This window comes from Tenebrio molitor, chromosome X, assembly GCF_963966145.1.
Source record: "Tenebrio molitor chromosome X, icTenMoli1.1, whole genome shotgun sequence".
NCBI lineage: Eukaryota > Metazoa > Arthropoda > Insecta > Coleoptera > Tenebrionidae > Tenebrio > Tenebrio molitor.
The window spans coordinates 11,616,938-11,639,895 of NC_091055.1; the positions used below are offsets into that span (position 1 = coordinate 11,616,938).

Here is a 22,958-nt window from a genome sequence, read left to right on the forward strand (position 1 = left end):
ACCCACTTTGAAATTACTCGAGCGCTAAAAACTAGACCACGATATGATCAAACTTGCAAGTGGGTACCAATAAAATTCCCGTTTACATCATGGTCGATACAAGTTTTAATTAAAAATGGGTTAGCTTTACTCCTAACTGTTTACGCCAATTAAACCAATTTTTTATCAAAAATTTTTCGCTTTTCAAATATTATTCTTTATATTGATGTTCTGTTGACGAACCTGCTCTTTCTAAAACAAACCAGCTTCACTGTGTACAATAAAGCTTGAAATATTTTTTGATGCCTTTCATAACATCGCTCTCATGAACTCGAGAGGAATTACAAAAAAATCATCGATCCATCCAATGTACGCTGACACAACATCTAACAATTTACAATATTCAATTCTAACTTTTTAGGTACTAGAAATTCACACAGAAATGTTTTAACGGGTCGCTTCTCAGGTAAATTCATCTGTGGAATACTTGTTGCTAAAAATTTTGCTCGCTTGTTGTCGTCCTGCAAACTATCTAGAACTTCCAGTTGCTTTACTAATTCAGGTGTCCGTAACTCATTTAGAAATTTTTACTAAGAAAAAAAATCAAGTTATTTGACTAACCAGTGTGGCAGACATCAATAGCGGTTGTGGTTTAATTACTAAAATTAAGTCTTTTGGAATTCCAAATCTCGTTTATATGTATTCGGATCGCATTGACTGTACGACCTACAAATAGAGAATGCCGCAAAGGACAACAATAAGCACATTGTCTGTCATAATGGTTTGTGGTGCAAAATACAAATGTTTTGGCCGAGCTGCACTTGGATTTTTGAGCAGTTCTTGTAGAATTTCAAATTGATATGTGTCAAAAGTTGGTATTTATTTGGGGAATTTTGGTGAGAGATGTGCGTGATGAGGAAGTGAGTAAAGTTACGACGGCGACTCAATACCTGTCGTTTTTATTAAATCCATTGAAATAATTCAACAATTTGTAAAATGAGAGGAGTTCCGAGGAAGGAGTGGAAGCGAAATCAAAGCCGTTGACAAATTTACTTGTAACGGTAGATTTAAAAAGAAATCTGCATATCGGAGACCGAAATGTGGTGATTCAATCGTTAATTCGACGATGTGTAATGCGAAAGACAAAGGATTTTTTGCAGATAGCGAGGATCGGCGGCGGATCGCGTCTTGGTCGAGTTCAAGCCGAGCCGAAGAGGTCGAAGGCGCAAGTAATGGCGAGATGTAGGAGTCAACTATATGTTGAGGTAAGAAACGCAAGGTAACGTAGAGGTCGTTGACCATCATCGATATATAGTCAAGGCCAGGCCCTCGTTCTGGCCGAACCAACGGATAACTGTGCACTCTGGCAGTCAGCATACGAATGGCCGAGTAAAACCAAGAAGTGCTGCGCCAAGAGCCTTGAACCAATACAGAAGGCATCCGCAACGGTAAATTCTGGAAGCGATTCCGTATTGCACACAAGTTAGTTGCGCATATGAATGAAACAGTCGCGGCTTTCTGTGGCCAAACGATGCGCTCGTGCTGACTGTGAGTGTCTTGGAGCGCCAAAATGTTTAGGACCGCCAGATTTGCTCTTGTGCTTTTGTGTAGTGCACTCGCAGGAGCTCAGGATGACTCCCTCGCAGGAAGCTTTCTTTCAGGTATGTCACCCCGCAGTGCCGTCGACGCTATCCTACGTCAGCGGTACGCCAGTTTACCGTTAGCGTCGAATCCTCCAAAAACACCACCTCACGAAAAGTACCCCACGCCCTGTACCCCTCGGTGTCACCATCCAGATCCGCCCCCCAATGTAACTTCACTAACTGTAACTCGCTTTTTCTGCGATGCAGACTTACTCGCGAATATTCAAGGCTGCTCTAACTTTTCTTACAAACGAGCTTTCAGCTAGGAGCTAGTTTTGATCTGGCCCAACACAATCGCCCTCGATAACTACCGAATTAAGTGAAAAATCGTGTCGGATAACTTTAGATAAACACCGAAAAAGACTCGTATCTAAGTATTTTACTCTTTCAACAAATACCTTGCTTTAATGCTCACGTTAAATTAAATTAATTGTACCGTTACCGTCGCAAGTACACTTTGTCTTCTATAAACGCATGTCTCTGTTTTTTTAGACAAACACAATCGACAATTATCCATTAGGTACTTGTCAAATGTTTGTTCCAGCGCTCGCGTTTGCTATGCCGTCGAAAAAATAAAATTTCACTTGAAAAAAATTACAGGGAAATGCTTTTCTACGGTGAAATCTGCACTCAGCCAATGAATCATATCTGATCGATAACCCAAAAATGTGACTCACAATTGCTGCGAAGCTCCGTTCCATACACCAGTTATTAATGGCGAAATTTAACTAATTTGCCGATTAAGTTACGCTTACCTTCAGTACACATAAATCCGGAATTAGTTGAAACACCTTTAAATGATTTATCACACACACACACACACACACAAACTTCTTCGTGTATTTTACAAATTATATATTGGAAAGAGTGCTTCAAAATAACAATCCTTTCCAGACTGACGCTAAGGTTGTAAAGACCAAGACAGGATATTAAAGGGAATTTATGGCCCTCTGAGAATTATATAGAGACAAGATAATTGTTCTAAACATTCTGTCAAAACATATTTTAACAGACACATAAATTTTCATTCTCTTTTATTTACGCGATTCCACACAAAACAAGTACTGAACACGAGGACCTTATAATGAATTACAAAATTGCAAGATTCTTATAAAATACAATTTTTTTACTTGATTTGCAGCAAGTTAAAAAAATCCTTTTCATTCGTCAACATCGGAGATGTCAAAAATTGTTTTCACATGGTTTCATGGTCTTTTAAAATGAAAAACTTTAAAGAGGCGTACAGTGGGTTTGACTTGGAGGATCAAACGAAACGGCTCATACATATCTGATATCCATCAAAATCTCATCGGATACCACGGTCTTTAACAGCGAACCATTACTGTTACCTTACCGTTATTTCATAAGATAATCGTGAAATTAATTGCTTTAGTACGAGCAAGATGCTAACAACTGTGGAGTAAAATATAAACATGCCTGCAAGTGGTGATTAGTGTGATATTATAAAGAACAAAGAATAGAGTGTAGCAGTACACAATTAAATTTAACTTGAGCGTTCATATATTCAAGAACTAATTAAAGTGACATTTGTAATACTGTTGGCAGTATTAGTTTATAGTCTAACACGTAGATGGTGTCTGCATATCTTGCATTAGACGTTTTATGAGGGAACGTTGTCAAATAGTAACCTCCAGTGTTGGTTATATCGTATTAAGTGAGCGAGCGAGTTATCCCAGAAGAATATGAAATATAAAAACCTGTCAAGAAGAGGCACAAATGCATGAATGAAGTGTTGATCAATGCGGTTCGAGAGTGGGAAAATTGATGAAGTTCCACGACCGTTAAAATAATATATATATTCAAATTCTCTATTTAGAAGTTGTTTGACCGGTTTAGAACTGTCTGATTTTAAACGATGCTTTCACGCATCCGATAGTACCGGGTGATTTTAAATGAATGTGACTTTTTTTCATAGGTTGGTAATATTATTGTTGGTTATTCTGCTTTTTAATAATGTGATAGTTGACATAAACATAGGCGTCCTCGCCTATTTGATACAATTTATTAATACATAAAATGTCAAAATGACGTACGTACGCCAATGTGTTGATTAAGGTATCAAGTTTGCCAAAATAATTTATGAAAAATGTTCCCAACTTAAGAAAAAAAGTCACAATCATTTAAAATCACCCGGTATTTTAATTGTGAAGCGAGATACATTTTTACAAAACAGATAGTGGTAAAATTTCGTAAAATTTCTTTTTTTTGTGTGTATAGTGATGTAAATTTATGCGTAGGCCTTTTGGACACAATTACGAGCACCGCCGACGCAAAAGACTGTCCAGGAGTGTGCGTTCATGCCTTAGCGACCATAATATGTTACGATGTGTTAGAAGATGTAGTGTGTCCTTCGTCTTCGATGAAGTGTTGCGTGGAACCTCCTGCACCTAACTCGACCGAAAAAGATCCATCACAGAGCACATCCCCGCCGCCAAATCAAACAACATCTTTGACCACCACGACCGTGGAGAGAACAACAACCAGTACAACAATCGCACCAATAACAAATACCTCAAATCAGGCAGGAAGCAGTCTCTTAGCGTGATCGATTTCTCAACAATTAATTTTCAGTTAGCCTCCGACGACAAGATACAACAGAAGAACTCCAACAGCACGAACGAACAAGCCGGTACGTTTCCTCCCAGAACGTGTCAGTTACGGAGTAACATGTGTGTTTGCAGCGTCGGCGAAGGCTTGTCCTGGAGTTTGTGTGGCCGAACGAATCGCCGACTACTGCGAGGCTATCCTGACAACAGAAGACTTATGTAAACCCAGCCTGAAATGCTGCGTGTCCAGCGACGCTTTCGGCGATAAAATCCCCCCGAATTTGATAATTCCGAACAAAACTAAAAGCAATTACACCAGAACTGAAGTGCGAACGACGCCGAGACCTCCGAGTAGTACGACTCATGCCATCAGGACGCAACCCCCGTCCGTAAAAGTGGAAAGGCCTCTGCTGAAACCACCTCACTTGAAGCAGTGCCGTGGGGAGTGCGTCAGCGGACTACTCGCGATCTTTTGCGACGACATAGATTCAGACGCGGAGTGCCCTTCCGAAGGAAGTTGCTGCATCACCTCGGTAAGTGGAGAGATTTGTCAAACGCGAAATAATTCTTCTCTCAGCCTAGCGAAGAAATAATAACCACGACGAGTCCAAGACCCACCACTCCAGATCTCGGACCGCGTTGCCCAGGTTTTTGCCTTCTAAATATAATGGCGGCGTTTTGTGAACGACCGTCGGTGTTGATCCCGCACACTTCAAACTGCAAGAGAGGCTCGGTGTGTTGCGACAACACCAGAGCTGCCGTCACCGTCGCCAAACCTAAACCACGACCGCACCAACCGCCGCTGACGACCTCCACCACGACACTAGATCCCAGAAGCGAGTGTCCCGGCTCTTGTATAGTTTCGTACTTGAGCTTCACGTGTTTCAGTAAGTTGCGGCTGTCGAGTTTGAAGACGACGGCAAACTGTTGAAATTGCAGGAAATGCGGAGATGACCGAGCTGTTTAAGTGTCGCAAGTCTGGAACCAAGTGTTGTGCACCAAAATCTCTGATAAAAGAAGCGCTCGGCCAAAAGGAAGAGTCGACCCACAAAGTGAGCACTCAAGCCAACGTAGATCACACAACTGTCTCGGCGCTGGACACTTCTCAGGGTATTTTGTCCTATCAGTTAATTCTCGCGATTCGAATCTGTTTCTGTAGCTTTAGAACCGACAAAAATTGCATCGACGACTGCCAAACCTCCGATCTACAGCAAATATGTCTGTGGAGTTAAGGGCACCTCGAGAGGTGGTAGAGTTGTTGGTGGTGAAGACGGTGAGCAAGCTGAATGGTGTTGGCAAGTTGCTTTAATTAATTCTCTCAATCAGTATTTATGTGGAGCAGCTTTAATTGGAACGCAGTGGGTTTTGACAGCTGCACACTGCGTCACAAAGTAAGCACTTTCTATCGTTTTATATGACACTTACACTGCTTTTGCTTGCAGTATTGTCAGGTCAGGAGACGCGATTTATGTGCGAGTGGGTGATCACGACTTAACTCGGAAGTATGGCAGTCCTGGAGCGCAGACTTTGAGAGTGGCCACCACGTACATTCATCACAACCACAACAGTCAGACTCTGGATAACGACATCGCCTTGTTGAAACTCCACGGTCAGGCTGAACTGAAAGAAGGAGTTTGTTTGGTGTGTCTCCCGGCCAGAGGAGTCAGTCACGCTGCAGGAAAACGATGTACAGTAACAGGATACGGCTACATGGGAGAAGGTACTCTTGTATTCATGTCTGACGTCTCGACTATCCGTGAATTTCTTTTAAGCTGGTCCTATTCCCTTGAGAGTCAGAGAAGCGGAGATTCCCATCGTGAGTGATGCTGAGTGCATCAGGAAGGTGAATGCGGTCACAGAGAAAATATTCATATTGCCCGCGAGTAGCTTCTGCGCAGGAGGAGAAGAAGGCAACGACGCCTGTCAGGTACAATACTGATTTATTAACACATTCAAATTACTCTTTGCGATAGAGAAGATTGGGGTGGGTGGCCAAATCGAAAATATTTGACCACCTGCTGGCATCGAATAATGTACATAAATGGAACACAAATATTTTTCGTTTTGGGATTTTAATAATTTGAACGATTTGCAGGGCGACGGTGGCGGACCGTTGGTATGTCAAGACGACGGCTTCTACGAACTGGCTGGTTTAGTATCTTGGGGCTTTGGGTGCGGTCGTGTGGACGTTCCAGGCGTTTACGTAAAAGTTTCATCATTTATTGGATGGATTAATCAAATAATTAGCGTTAATAACCTTTAGTAGATTAATAACTTATGCAAAACGACCAAAAAATTTCAAAAAATTTTTAAACTGACTATTTATTCTGCCAGATTTTTTATTTCAATGTAAATATTTAATATACTTGACAAAAAAAACATAAATTGTTACCAAATAAGTACTAACGTAATTAAATGTTATTAGGAGGAATATATCCAATTTGCAAAATAGATATATTTGTAACATAAGAGAATAAAAATCTTTTTTTTTAATTACATCTTTCTGTTATGCCCTTTTAGGTAGAGCAAATAATTTTTCACAGTACAATCAAAATTGTGGAAAATTACGAACTGTAAATGTTCATAAACTAATTAGACTATTTTCATCGATAATAAAATAATGTCAGTCACTTTGTGCAAACGTATTAGGTACCGAATTTATTCACACTGTTCTTGAGTCAATCTTTGTGTAATCACTTTGAAGCATTCGCTGACACAACATGAACACGAGTCTCACACTGGACTTTTCTTATTTTTTTTTTTAATTATTTTCAAATCTAATTGATTTAACTGTTCAACAACCTGATTTTTGGTGCAGAGATAATCCTTTTAGGTATACGTCTTGATCTTTTAAATTTTCGTTTATTTTTTGAGCACTCTAATTTTTTGTGAAATATTTCCTTGTTTTTTTGCAGGTTCACGTGCACAGAAGTCTCTGTCACTTTACTTATGAGGACTTCGATTAATGTATGTTATTAAATATTGATTTTATACATATTTTATATCTCGATGTTTAAGTTAGTTTTGTTGCACAACTGCAAGGACTGATTCAATTTATCATGATGTTATTTAGCATGTAAATGTTGTTTTGGTTATGTGACTTGTTTAATTAAATATATCATTTTTTGTTATACATATTTTCACATGTTTTCTCATAAGTTGATATGAAAATCTTCTCCTTTTTTCATCATTTAAAAATCTTGGTGTTTTATCCTAAGGACCTTACATTTGTACACAATTTAGGTACATATTATTACCGCACGAAAATGTGAAAATAATGCTAGTTTTGATTTTTACGCTTAGGTAATACATTCTGTTAACCGTTAATTTTATGTACAAATCAATTTTAAAATTTTAAACCAGACACTTTGTTACTCCTTTTAAATATAAGAAATACTTGTTTATTATTATTACTCTTGTTCTAACTTAAATTATTATGACCAAATTCATTAAATATAGTTTTCCAATTCTATTTGGAGTTCTTTCAAATAAACTGACACATGTACGGGAAAATTATTACAGCTGTTTGCCTTTTTATAAGTCATAAATCATAAAAATTTATACTAACAGTCACTTTAAAAGTACTTTAATACCATTATCCCAATTACCTACCATATAGGTATCTTATAAAAAAATTATATTTTCCCTTACATGTTTCTAGTTCAATTTAATCCACGTAAAAGTATTGTACAAACTAAAAACATAATGTAATTACCCAATGTAATATGTACTTTAGCCGCGATGCCTTTTTCCTTCTTCCTTGCTCTAATAAAGATTAATTTTGCTCTCAAGACCCAGATTTCTTGAAACGATCAAAAAGCTACAGCAGTTTCAATTGAATTTTAATTTTCAAAAATGATCTCAATTATTTGTAAAATGCTTAAAACAATAATCATGCATTAAATATAGGTACCTATTATTAGAATATCTAACCGCTCTTCTTCTATTAGAAGAGGCAATTAAAACAAACTGCGATATTAAGTACCTATTATAACTATCTGTTTCTGTATTTGTCTCCATTTTTTAGCATAACCTCAAAAAATACACCGCCAGAATTATACAATAAAAAATGTTTGAGATGAGCAACATCAACATCATTATACGGGGTTATTATAAATGTTTGTCACAACTAGTGGGCGTAGCGGCGCACCTAAGCCATAGCGCACAGCCACCTACGATGGGACAATCATTTATAATGACCCTGTAGATCTGAATTGGTGCGAAATTTATTTTTTTATTCGTTTACGTTTAAAATAATTAAAATACATAAAGTCCATTCATTTTGTATTGAACTTTTCAAGGTCAAATAATTTAAATTTTGGCACTGTAATTATGTTTTGTAAATAGTGACATGCATATAACCAACATAATGTGATTTAGCAATGCTCTATTCAACGTTTACGGTGTTTACCTGCATGTCACTATTTACAAAACATAATTACAAAGCCAAAAAATAAAATTATTTGACCTCGAAAAGTTCAATACAAAATGAATGGACTTTATCTACGTTTGGTCATTTTTTTAGTATTCCTTAATTTACCTTTTATTAATAAAGACATTTAGCCATTTTATATTGTTTCAGTGTGATCCATGTTTACACATACAAGTGTCCCAAAAATGTCGCACTGATGGTGCACTACGGTGTAGAAGAGATTACCGTAAACGTCAGAAAAATGTTAAAAGATTCTATTGGACTTATTTGCTAATTTGGCGGTCTTTGAAAGTGGCACTTAATTGGTCAATTATTTCGAAATATATGCATTAAATTGCCATGAACACTATCTTGAATCGTAGATAGTAGATATTATTACAAAGTACCTACAAGATCACTCACTACCAATATCTAATCCTGCATAACAGAGAATTTAGAAGCTCTGAATCGTAAAAATGATCTTAAATCCACTACGGCAACATTGCAAGGTAATGATGTACGAGTAGGTAAAGTTGACGCAAGTTGCAAAAAACCACTTTGCATTTGCAACAGCACTTTTATGGCATTAGTCATTTGAAATTACTTTAAAACTGTACTTATATGGAAAATATTCAACCCAAACTATGATTTTCTGGTCCCTTTGTGCCTTTATTTGGTTCAAAAATATGAAAAAAATGCTGTTGCAAACGACAAGTGGTTTTTTGCAACTTGAGTCAACTTTACATCTTTGTTTAGATTGTATTATCGTTAATGGAATAACTTTTTTTTGTCTCTGAATTTTTTTTCCATATTTTTTTCATTTAAACATCCTCGAGAAGGTAGTAAGTAGTTAGTGCCCCAGTTTTGGGACACCTGTATGCAGTATGAACAAAAGCAGGTACTTAAATAGGAATCGTTGGATCGAAACCCTTGTAAATCTCAAGAGAGTGGAGGACGTATCCAAGCATAGATCCAAGCGACCTCGTGACCAATCAGAAGGAAGTACATTTGTTAGATAATGTGGATATACGTTCTAACTCAGAATTTGAAAAATTGGATATTTTTTTTTCTTATTCATTTTTCGCCCTATTTTAAAAATGTAAGTTAGAGTATATTCCTTATATACCTAACTACTGTGCAGTACTGTCTGCTTTACGCCATTTTAAAGATACTTTGTTGGTTCATTTAAAATTGATTTATGGTGAATTTGTAAAATTTATAAATAAAAAATGTACTGATAAGCAACTGGAAGTTCAGGAGAAAAATGTTCGGAAGAAATTCATCATGGTGGACCACATCATTTCCTCATGTTGTATTGTTGGGTAGGTAAGTTTCAAGGCGTACATTTAATAAGCTGTATGTCTTAAAACTTCCATTCCTTACATTACTAACAAATGGGTAATTGAGAAACAAACCCAGGTAAATTTTAGTAATTTAAGAGTGTCTACTATTTATTGTTCTAGTAGGTAACAATGTATTTATTTGGTGATATTTATGTCTTGTGTACTATTTGTTTTCTTTGATTATTAGAATTTCAGATTACGAGAAAAAAAGATTGCAAAAAATTGAAATAATAGTAGTTTATTTGACGAGTTTGTGTGTAAAATAGCCCACTCGTGCCAAAAAAGGCCCAATTTACATACGAACGAGTTGAATACCTACAACGTTTTTTTGTTCGACGAGCCCCTTATTAAAGGCTCCAAATCGTTTAAAACCTTTAAAATTAGCTTGACGTTTCGTTTTGACAAGTTGTGACATTTATCAAAATCCGTTCACATAGGAGAAAATTCTCAAATTCTGACAGTGTCGAACAAAAAAAAGCAATTTATTTTTCAAGAATTATAAAATATTTTGAAAAAAACATATTGTTAACTGTAAAATATCTATATACTTCACTGTATAATTTCAAAAAATATAAATTTGCAAAATACAATAACGTCACATGAAAATTTCAAAAATAAAAAATTAAATGCCACATTTTTTGTCGGGCACGGTATATTATTCTAAACGTTGTGTTAAATTAACAGTGAAAAAACACAAATAATAAAATAATCGATAATAATACAATACAATATATGTAGAATAACGCAAACAACAACGAACAGGTTTAATTGTACTGCAAAAATAAACAAATATACGTGTTAGGTGTAATATTGGTTGCCTATACAACAAATAAAGTTACTCCTATATTTTTATAGAAATCTAGAATTTATTAAATTTCCTAAAATTTGATTGTATTCTACCATCGTGGTCAAAAAATACTGGTACAATATGTTACTGTAGGCACTTCCGAAACTCAAATTTTGATTTAGACACTTCTTTTGTGTAGGTATTTGTCAAAACACATTATAAAATTTTAAAGCACACAAAGAGCAGGTTTTTTTTTTAATTTTTGTCCTTAAATCACTGAAAATGCAACTAAATAATCTCTTAAATGGACGCTTATAATTGCCCTTTGTACTAACGGGCAGCATCACGTTAAAATTTGCAATTTTGATAAAACTGTCATTTTGAGATTTCACGGTTATAGCCTGCTAAAGGAATAGGTAGACTCTTCAGATTCCAACCAGATTTAAACAGCTAAAATTTTATTGTACCAGTGTTCTTTGATTGCGATCGTACATTAATAGAATACTGCTTAAATTTCATTTTGCATAAATCTACCATTAAGTAAATATGTACTATAGTTGTCATCCTTTTATTTTAAGATATTTCACGTTCAAGTAACTTTAAATACTAAAAAACTATTATTGATTTTAACAAGAGTGTACTAATAAATCTGGTTTGACACTTATGATAGGATCCAAAATAGAACAAAACATTAACCAGTGATAATCACTTAGGAAAATAAACTTACCTACGTAGATTTTTCAGTATGTTGCATAGAGTTGAATTGATCTCGAATGAAAACAGTGTCACTTTAAAAAAGTATATACATATTTTGAAATCATTTGTTCAAGGAGTACCGGATAAAATACACAGTGTGAACATAAAGTTTGGAACAAAATAATAGCGTTATGTGATGTTTTTAAAAAATTCGCTCAGACACTTTGATTTTATTTTAAAAAGTGCAACCTGTGAAGCGCAATTTGTTTAAATGACGTTGTTGGTTTTTGCGCAATGACGTCATCACCAATTTTTTTAAATGACAATCCCCACTTTTTTTTTCTTTTTCTGATTAGACCTTCCTTCTATCTACACAATGAATGAAAAAAATTGGTACCTTACATTACAACTTTTTTTAGAAAATTACAAATTTTACTTCAAAAATGTAATTTAATTTTTAATGTAAAAATTTTAAATGACCACATAAAAAAAACAAACATCTAAGGTTAACAATAAAGTTTAATGCAAATGTTGAAATTGTCCCCCTCCAACCATTTGGCACTCACCGGCCCTTTGTACAGTGCTCTCAATAATGTAATGTTTATTTGTTCCATTTCAGCGCGAATTCTCTGCTTCAAATCTTTTAAGTTGTTTGGTCTATTAAAATAAATCTACTATTTTAAATAAACCCATACAAAAAAACAATTTACATTAAAAACTAAATAAAATTTTTGAGGTAAACTTTGTCATTTTCTCAAAAAAATTGTTATGTAAAGTACCAATTTTTTTCGTTCATCATTTAGGTAGTAGGAAGGTCTATCAGAAAAAGAAGAAAAAAGTAAGGATTGTCATTTAAAGAAATTGGTGATGACTTCATTGCGCAAAAACCAATGGCGTCATTTAAACAAGTTGGACGTCACATGATGGAATTTTTCAAAATAAAATTGACCTATCCGAGCGATTTTCCTAAAAACTACTATCATGAATTTTGTTCCAAACTTTATGTTCACACTTGCGTAAATGGTAATTCCCGGATTCATTATTTTTAACAATAGCTAAAAAAAAATGTGTTGTTTCCCATAGGTTTTAATAAACAACAATATTGTTGTCCAAAAGTATTGACACACAAAATTAAAATGATGTTAAGAATTTTCCAGTTGGAAATATATAGAACACATAAATAAACGCCATATTTAAAAGAATCAAAATAATCCACAGACAGTTCAAGGATTTGTAAATATAAAAAACAGTAATAAGTTTTTGTTTTAGATAATATATAATTTTAACTGCTTACTTGTTTTGATATCTGAAATTTAAAAAAATAATAAATAAATAAAACCGTGCTGTAACAGTTTGTATATTTTAAATTTTTGTTCACCAAATCCAATCATTTGGTGAGATTCATAACCTGTTCACGTTGTAAAGAACCACCGTGGTGCAAATAACTGACCTGTTAGTATGACAACTCATATAAAAGTTAATGCCAAATGTGTGCGATTTGCACCAGCATAGTTCTTTACAACGTGAACAGGTATTAGATGTCACATGCATCCATGCCAACTAAAGTTGCCACTGGAAAGTCCAGAAGTCAATTAATTCACCGGGAAAACCTCCTATACTGACACCGAGAAATTCTGTTTGTCTTGGATGACGTCCGTAAATTTCCTGGTCGAATTTCGTAATTCCAGACAAACTACGAAGACAAAAACCGGAGAGGCAAGTCTGAATGTGGAGTCGATTAAAACCAGGAAGTGAAAAACTGGCACATAACCTTAGCACTTCTCTAAAGAAATATTAAAACTTGAGGTGTTATTACTGGATACCGTCCACTAGTCTACAAAGTATTACTAAAAATAGAAGCGAGATGTTGACTTTCCAATAGTTTACAATCCATTTCGACGAGCAACGGTGTGATGAAGTTGTGTGTTTTATTTATCTACTTAATAGGAATTATCCTGTACTCTGAATGAGTAATAATCCATTTCAGAATGTAAAATAAATTCTGTTACATGATTAACCAATAATAATAAAGGAGTTGTATTTTTGATGATTAATTTACTTGTCATCTAAGCAAGTTTAAAATCGCTTATCATCCCAGTAGCAATTACAGTTGCTATAGAATATTTATGTAACTCTGAAGGCCCGACTAATAAACCCATAATATTCAATTGTTCACCGAAGGGACACCAGATGAAGATGGCGGTACCGACCGTTTCACTGTAATTTTATCTTAAAAAATATTTTACCATAAGTGTCATTTTTGTCTCATTCATAATTCTTGTCAAATCAGGTAGAAACTTCGAACCAATATTCAATCCCTCATCTGCAGGGAGCGTTCTTAGTAACTTAAGATTATTAATCGTGATACTTTGGGAAATACAACTACACAATGCCGCTCCCTGTATTTGGTGAATATTATAATTTTATTAGTCGGGCCTTCAGAGTCAGATAAATGTCCTATAGTCCAAACTCCAAAAGATACAGAAAACCATATTTTTTGAATAACTTTAAATCGTAGTTTTACTCTTATAAAAATATTTTAAGTATTGTTTACTAATCGTCAACTGCAATATGCTATTGGCATAGAGTTAATGATACTTCTAGAGAAAGTCTCACGCAAAGTTATAATATTGGTGATAAAAAACCACTTTTACGACTGTTACAGTGTATTTCTATAATTACGTTATCACGTCGAATTTACTGTGAAATCGTAATTGAGAATTAACATTCTAGAACGAATAACTTCCATCATTATCACCAGTACAGTGTGCCTCGTTAGTCTTCTTCTTTATTTCGCTAGTTTCCGAAAGTTTTAGTGTTTTACGCACGAAGGATGCGACCTCGAGAAATTAAATTTAATATGTAGGAATATTGAGAAATTTCACTAAATTGGACTATTGAAAAGTTGTTGCTTTACAAGATTTTGATTTCATTTGACCTAGTTAATATGATCCTGCGTGAAAGAGCAAGTACCTTGCAATAAACAACGATAAATAAAAAAATTACCGTCGACATCGTCAGAATGATTACTGTTTATAACATCATAAACAATATTTCAAACAAATACTTCTATCCAGCCTTGAAACATAGAAGTGAGATTCTCTCTCTAGTCTCGTAATACGCCCAGAACAAAGTTTTGTCTGATGACAATTCACTTATTCTAAAAATGGTATTGCTTAACTTAAGAATTACACGAGCAATGTCAAGTTTAAGTAAATCTCGTCTTATTATTTATTTGTTAATGAGACGTCAAGAAACTGTAAATAAATATTTTTATTTGTTGACAATACAATACATAATAGATAGTACATTTTATTATTTGCACTGGTTATTTTTAAAATCACTCACAACACAAATTTTTCTTCATTTAGTCGGCAAAAGTAGAGAAAATATGATCAAATATCAGCCTTCACTTATTGCAACATATACTTAATCTACATATTACAATTTTAGAATGGCAAGTTAATAAGTACCTACATAGTTTCCAATGGAACAAGATTCCATAACTTTACTCTAGATTTTCTAGAAGCCCAAATAAAGTATTTTATTTTAAATCAATCACACAAATATCTACATGACAACAATCACATTAGAATAACACAACAGGTACCTAAATCTGGTGAGGAAATAATATTTTTAATTAAATTTAATTACAATTAAATTTAAAACATTACTAAAGCTACTTACTCGTTATTCATAAACTACATAATTGTTGAATGAAATGTCTCAATAAAACACACGTTTCTTAATAATTCATCGATATATTTAGATAGTTAAGAATTCATACTTATTGTAATAATTCATCACAGCATCAGCATCATGAACGTACAGATATAGATTTATTTCCTGAAACAATTTGTTACCTTGTACAAAAATATCACTTGAAACACTTGATACTTTACTTATATCGTGTAATTCACCAAAATTATCTGCACTAATTTACCGTAAATGGTCATCTTAGAGCCACTATTTGAAATACATACTACAACTCTACCGATGTTCAAGAGGAACAAGGTTGACTTGTTGACTGCATGTTCATGACAGTGTACCTCAATACGAGGTTAGTGGAGCCTATTAGAGTAATTTATGCTATCCCTCTCCTCTTCTCTTTTCAAATGCTGCCCGGTTTCCAACGTTTACAACAAACCTGAACGTGGAATTAATAAATATTTTTAATTGCAGGTACTACACGTTGGAGGTTACATTAACTAAAACAATTAGAGGAGAAACTTTGCTCTTATGTAAAATGGGGTAAGTAAATTCATTGTGCATCCGTGCGTTAATTCTGTGTACCTTTTTTTGACTTAAGTAAAGATTAATGAACACACAGTAAACTAGGTACGGTGCTAAACAAGAGTATTTTTGGTTGACCGACCTTACCTTTTTACAAAATATTAAACTTTTATTTAGATAAATCACGGTCCACTCGTTTCTAGTTCAATGACACCCGTCAACTAAACATTAAATGTTATTAAAGAAAAATTGTTGCGTCATCCTAAAATGTGAATGTTGTTGGCAACATTTAACAGTAAAAATAAGAAAAATAAAACAAATAAATGTTATTAGATAATCACTTGTACAGACCAAAAGATAGCAATTGTATACAAACAAGTAAAAAAAAACTTTTTGAGATTTTTAGTTAATATACCTACTACAATTTAATAACTTATTGTCCAAGAGTCTATTCACATAATAAAGTGTCATAAATTAACCACATCTTGTCTAGTGTGTTTCAGTCTTTTTGCTTTTATTGTTATAGGTACATATTTGTATTAGTCAATTTAGTATGATCATTGTTGAAAAATAAATTAACAATTGTGCAAATGAGTGTTAACAGATGTGTCTGGGTGTTGTTTCTATTATTTATTTAAAATAAGAAATTAATTAACAAGTGATTAAATGCTAAACACGAGCCAATATTCAAAGTATGTACTCGTATTGTTTCCAGACTTACAGCGTTTTCTCTGAACTGAAAGCCATTTATCCTTATCGATAATTTAAAAACACATAAGATTACGAAATGTTCAGTTCATGAAAGTATTTTCCTAAACTCCCCAGATACTATTGTAGAAAATAATTAGGTACATCTAAGAATATACATACTTATACGTTAATACAATCATTAGCTCCTGATTAGGTTATAATGTTTACATTAGTTTATTTGATTTTAGTTGGCTTATATTTTACAAACGACACTTAAATTGTCAAAAAATGTCCCAAACTGAGGAAATGCTTTCTACAAGGTTTGACAACGCAAAGATCGCGTCTATATGAATTAGCATAACTTCACCATTTTTAAATAATTTGCAAGTAGCTCATTAAGATATAAGATATTACATTATTACTGTTATTATGTTCAAGATACTTAAACCAATACATCGGTGTAATTAATTTATTGGTGATTTGACACCGATTGATCACAAATGTCTTGATAGTTTAGGGGCTGTGTCGGAGCTCTCAGCTCTGATATGAGCTAAAATAATGAATTTCTGATTGAACTTTAAACGTCGTCGATTCATGTGAAGGTCAGTTTTTCTATCCATATTTGTCTTAACAAATAGACAAAGCAATATAAAACACCTTTTTCATAATATAACAACAACAATGCAAATTTTTATGAGGCGTTTTATAAAACTTTATATTACATATTTACCATGCATATTTAATACAAGTTAAGGTGTCAACTGTCTAACCATTTTAATAGCTCGAGATTTTTTAATAAATAACAATTTTCTATAAGTCAATAGCCTTTGGACTTCCCGTCGAGATCGTCGCCTGTAAAAACCCGCAAAGTTTTTGTTGTGACGTTGTAAATTTCCACATATAAAAAATTAATTAAATAATTAATACATATTCATATACACAGTGTTCCAAAAGTACCGCATTTTCTTGAAGGTACCGGATTTAGGGATATGGCAGAGTACTGCAAAAATATTTTTTTTAAATCCTGACCCTCTATATAGGAAATATATGCAATTTGAAAATATAAAAAAGACAACGCTGTAACCTGAGAATTACCTCTACCTAGCAATACGTAAAATCATTGGTCATTGAATACCTAGGAAATCATTTTGATGAGCTTCAGGTAACACAACAACAATGACAGCTTTTTATTACAATAAATGTTGTGCCCATTTGGATGGCACCGGCAAGGATTGAGTAGGGAATGTTCGCGAGCTCCTTCAGCTGCATTTTTGAGACATTCACCCAGAATCAAATACATGTCGGAGTATTCATTGAAAGTAGATATACATTGCAGGGTGAAGTTGACATTTTTTTTTAAATTTTAGTAACAATCCGTCGTTGTAACTTCAATTAGGTGCACTGGCTATGTTGCCATCTAGTCTCAATTGTTGAAGTGAAGATTTAATTAAAGATTTTAAACCTTAGTGGCAATACTTCTTTAATTTTTTTTAGCTCAAACTCTGCAAAGCGATGAATTGTACATCCACAATAAATATTTTGGTATGAACCGTTGAAGGTATGAACTAATAAGTTCGTTTACTTCTAAATTTTGACCTTGATTATTGAATCTTTAAATTCCTTTAAAAATAAAATATATTGCTTTTTTTAAATATTTTCAGAATTCCATGACACTTCTAGATGACGCACCTGTAGGGAAATGCTGTACTTTTGGGACAGCCTCTATCTATACTTATATTATTTAATCGCACTTCAACATTTTTAATAGCAGTGAACTTTATTTATTCCATGAATTAATTAAAACTAAATGTTCCGGATGTAGGCAACCAACCATACAGCATCACTATAAACTATCGTTCGTTACAAAAATATATCATTAAATGTTATTTTTTATTTTTCTGTTATGCTACTACATTTTTAATACGTAGTAGTATATGATATAATTAACCAAATTAATTAAAATTGATTCCCAAAAAATTAAAATTATAAAGTAGGAGTTGTATTGTGTATATAGCTATACATAGGCCACCAACTATACGGAATCACCTTATGAACTAGTGATTGGTAATGTTTACCGATATTGGGCCGTATCACGACATCCTGATTAAATTTAATCATGACTTTAATTACCATGGTGACGAATTCATCTCTTTCTGGCAGGTTATATCTATATCGTTTTATGTTTATTTTAAGCACGACTTTAGCTAACAGCAATAATTTAATGACGGTGTCATGATACGCCCCATATCGCAAGAGACAAAAACAATATTAATAAAATATTAAAGTACATCAGTGAAAAATAACGATGCACAAATTTCTTTTTCTTTCACCACCAACCAATTTTTTGTTGTTGTGTTTTTTCTTACAATATTATTTCCTTTGCGTAATCTTCAGTAATAGGTACCCTCGCAAAATGCAAAAACCAAAAATTATCGGCGACTAATAACAATTAAGACAAATAAAATAACAATAGGAAATACCTTTTTCGGTAAATGATCGTAACTAGAATTATTTAGAAACTTGATCGTTTTTGATTTGTTTATTAAAAACAACAACAGTTGTGATAAGAAACCAATGTAGGTACCGTCTTTTAAAGAGCAAAATCTATAATTCATGAAAAGAAATACATACATACCTACTTAGTTTTGCGATAGCTGCTACAAGCTAAAAGCATTATTTAGAAAAATGTAGTGAAAATGAGAAATTTAGGTTTTTCAGTGTTAAAAATCGAAATTGATTAGAAATTACTTCTAATTGGCATTAAACATTTCTTCCTAATATCTAGACACTATATGGATTTTTTTCAGAATTTTAAACAACATTTGGGAGTCACATGAAATTGAAGTACATATGTATTTTGCGGTGCGCTTTCGAGTATTCTCACATCCAAGCTAGTTACAACAAGTACAATACGGCCGTCTGTAACTTTTTTGCAGGAAATTTTGTACTCTACAGAAAAGATTCGATGCTTCTGCCGTAGCCGTAGTTTTCGACAGGGAAGCGAAAAAATGTAATTTTCAAAACTTCAACGACTTCTCAAGTTATTTAAATAATTGTCTCCGATGCAAATATATAACAGAATTTGGAATAATGGAAATATACAGGGTCGCTACAAAGTATGGCAACAGTTAAATATCTCGAGAATGGTTTCTCGGAAATCCTTGAGATTTGGTAAGGAGTTAAGAGCATAAATTCTATTCTTTCCAATTTTTTCAGTTTTATACCTTCATTTGTTTTCGAGATACAAGGCTAACTTGAATTTTTTTAAATGGCAACAGGGGTTAGTTTTATGATTTTTGAAAAGAGGTTTTTTTCTGAATTCAACGATGTATCACGTGTAATAATAGTTTACATAAAAATGGTCAAAACATTTTTTTAAATTTTAATTCAAAAATAAATAAGCAGTTATCTTTGAATACAGTTTCTATTATTAATTTATTTATTATTTATTTATTTATTTATTATAAAAATGCCTTATTTAAGTGAAACCGAGCGGATAGAAGTTCTAATGATGATTGGATATGGTGATAGGAGACAAAGCTGTGCTGAAGTGATGACACTTTTAATGACACACAAAACATGAAACGGTCATTATGTGATACAGTGTTGAATTAAAAAAAAAACACTCTTTATCAAGAAATTAACCCCTGTTGCCATTTAAAAAAATTCAAGTTAGCTTTGTATCTCGAAAACAAATGAAGGTATTAAACTCAAAAAAAATTACAAATTATAGAATTTAAATGCCCTTAACCCCGTAGCAAATTTCAAAGAATTCCAACAAACGATTTGATAGGTTTAATAAAAAGAGTCTCAAACGGTAGCTACGTTTATTTATTTTTGAATTAAATTTAAAAAAAAATTTAGGGTTGTTATGTAAACTATTATTACATGTGATACATCGTTGAATCCAGAAAAAAATTTCTTTTCAAAAATCATAAAATTGACCCCTGTTGCCATTTAAAAAAATTCTAGTTAGCTTTGTATCTCGAAAACAAATGATGGTATAAAACTGAAAAAATTGCAAAGAATAGAATTTAAATGCTCTTAACTCCTTACCAAATCTCAAGGATTTCCGAGAAACCATTCTCGAGATATTTAACTTTGTAGCGACCCTGTATATTCCATGTGCTTCGAAAACGGCATCAGCTGGTAGTGGCTATCTGTCGACATAATATATAGATTACATAATTATGGATAACGTCATTGTTAATGTCATAAAGAATAAAATTACACGGTTTGTATTCAAGGTTATGTTTAAATGTAATACGATAAAAATGAAGAAATTTGACAAAGATAACATTTACATTAAGCTGCAAATCCCATTTTATATTTATATTTGTGTCCGTTTCATACATATACTATTGATTGATATGTAATGTATAATGTATTAATATTAATATGTAATCCTGTAGTATAAAAACAATTTGTATCTTGACCTTTGTATTAAAGTTTGCCTTAAATGTGACACGCAATGCTTACCCAATAGTTTCAAAATTTAAAAACCTTCCTTGTCATTAGTAATTTATTATCTGCAACCGCGTGGATCCTTTTCTTTTTTATCAAAAATAAATAAATAGTTATTGAAGTTTAAAAGAAAATAGAGGTACAGTAGCCGCTCGATTTTGTGAACTAATGAAAAACCACGAGTGTTTACAAAATCGAAATTGTTCATTAAATCGAAAGGCAGTTTTTTTATTTATAATTTATAATTATAACAAAAAATGACTTTTACAAGACATTAAAATAAGATGTTAGTTTCGTCCGACATTTTTTTTTCCTCTCAACTTTTCATCACTGCGATATTTAAATATTTACGTAAAGTAAATATATGTATCATCAATGTTAAAAAAATCGCATTGCAATAAACAGTAGATAACGACAACAAAACAACAACATTGTTGACCGTCTCAATGAAAACGGTTCACACATTGAGCTTTGCATTAAAATTTTTTTTTTGTTAATTTGCTTATTTTTTATCATCTTGTTGTTATCTAGTTATCTACTATTTATTGCAATGCGATTTTTGAATAAAAATTCAAATAAAACAACTTGATAAAAAATATATTTTATACAAAAAATTGAAATTACGTCAAAACGGCTGGAAATAGTCATACACAACAGTAACAAAAGTGGCTTTAAAATTAAATTTTACATTTATATCTAGTATCAGAAATGGTAGTTGTCGTTTAAAAAAATGAAGTTTTCGACATTTTTTGATTATCAAATTTGAAAAATTGCAGTAGACCTAAAAATCTCACTAATGGCGCACAAGATTGGCCAAACCTTGATAAATTCAATGGAATCAATTGGAATCAAAATGTGACCTTTCCATTTAAAAAACTAAGATGGCGTTGATTTCCGGTATTTCCGGAAGCGTCCCCATTTTGAAAATATTTTATTTGAACTTGGAGCAGTCGATTATAGTCGGTTACCAATTTTCATATTAATACGATTTTGGGAAATCAGAGAGTTTTTAACGAACGGACTACGTGAATCACCCTGTTATTGTTGCAAAAAAAAGCAAAAGCATAATTTCAGCACTTACTATTCATTTGAAATAAAATTCTTTTTTAAGACTGCTTAAACGAACACAAAAAATAGTACATTAAAACATAAATTTTATAAAACTTAATATACGAGTTACATTTGCAGCACGACTGCCGCAGCAGGAGTGCTTGTAAATGACGAATGCTCTTAAAAGTCTTATAAAACGATTTTTTTATGCTATTTTTTTTAATTTGCATGTTAAATACATGTTTTTTACAAATAAAATCAATTTTGTTAATTTAGGGAATTTTGTCACAGGTGGTGACTTTTTTATTTCAAAGATGATATTTAAAGTAAAATTTTAAATTTGAATCTAGACTAAACATAATTGTCATTTAGCAAGTGAAATTGCAATTAAAGATGAATTATCCAGAAGTACGACAAATAGCAGAGAATACCACAATAAATTTGCTGCCGGCAATGTATGTCACCAACTGAAAAAAGTTCCTAGATTTCGGATGTGTTAATGGTTTATTAACATATTCAAAATGAATGCATTAACAGCTTCGTTAAAACAGCAAATTAGAAAAAACGTTGTTCAATATTAGTGTGCTGTCACTTTTCAAGTATAGTAGTAGAAAACGATATTTGGAACGACTTATGCAGGTTTTTATAACGTACTAATACTTTTATGAGGGTTGGAACGGTTGGGACAGCCCATTGCTGTTGACTGTCATAAATTACTCAAATTATTAAATATTCGGAAATGGGCCGTATTTAAACATTTCTTACTGAGGATCTTCAACGCATTTGTGCTGTGAAATTTTTGCGAAATTATAAAAAATAGGTCGCACCGATCAGAATTGTCATAAATGTCATTTTTGATAATAATAAGAATTTAAAAATTATTCTTCTAAGACCAAATTCACATTAAAATTTTGTTTACGAGACACAAACATTATGAGCCATTTTTAATTAGTCGTCCTAGGTAGGTATACCTAGAAAAATCCGGAAAATCCAATAATCCATTTGTTATCGAAACAATCAAAATTTCTGGTACATAGGTAGATATTACAAAATTTCGAGTAGATACCATCATGCTACAAACGTTAAACCATTAAA

At 32.9% G+C, this 22,958-nt stretch overlaps 1 protein-coding gene and 2 long non-coding RNA genes across 5 annotated transcripts; 2 read left to right on the forward strand and 1 right to left on the reverse strand.

The window, feature by feature from the left end:
* Nucleotides 1-931: 931 nt before the first annotated feature.
* On the forward strand, nt 932-6,682 carry mas (masquerade). Of its 3 annotated transcripts, XM_069060408.1 has the most exons (11): nt 1,064-1,082; nt 1,140-1,244; nt 3,881-4,164; nt 4,215-4,272; nt 4,325-4,722; nt 4,767-5,076; nt 5,129-5,299; nt 5,349-5,580; nt 5,632-5,909; nt 5,962-6,116; nt 6,285-6,682. In XM_069060408.1, exons 3-11 carry the CDS (start codon nt 4,003-4,005, stop codon nt 6,450-6,452), a joined length of 1,932 nt encoding a protein of 643 aa, XP_068916509.1. In that variant the 5' UTR covers nt 1,064-1,082; nt 1,140-1,244; nt 3,881-4,002; the 3' UTR covers nt 6,453-6,682. The 3 variants fall into 3 exon arrangements, with proteins under 3 accessions (XP_068916508.1, XP_068916509.1, XP_068916507.1); XM_069060407.1 differs by having other exon boundaries at nt 932-1,244; XM_069060406.1 differs by lacking the exons at nt 1,064-1,082; nt 1,140-1,244 and adding an exon at nt 1,300-1,640.
* Nucleotides 6,683-14,800: 8,118 nt separating this feature from the next.
* Nucleotides 14,801-19,527, forward strand: LOC138139889 (uncharacterized). The gene is made up of 3 exons (XR_011162401.1): nt 14,801-15,045; nt 15,609-15,677; nt 19,157-19,527. It is a non-coding gene; the product is annotated as an uncharacterized lncRNA (long non-coding RNA).
* Nucleotides 15,168-15,821, reverse strand: LOC138139888 (uncharacterized). The gene is made up of 3 exons (XR_011162400.1): nt 15,807-15,821; nt 15,329-15,573; nt 15,168-15,272 (listed from the first exon to the last, which is right to left on the reverse strand). It is a non-coding gene; the product is annotated as an uncharacterized lncRNA (long non-coding RNA).
* Nucleotides 19,528-22,958: the final 3,431 nt, after the last annotated feature.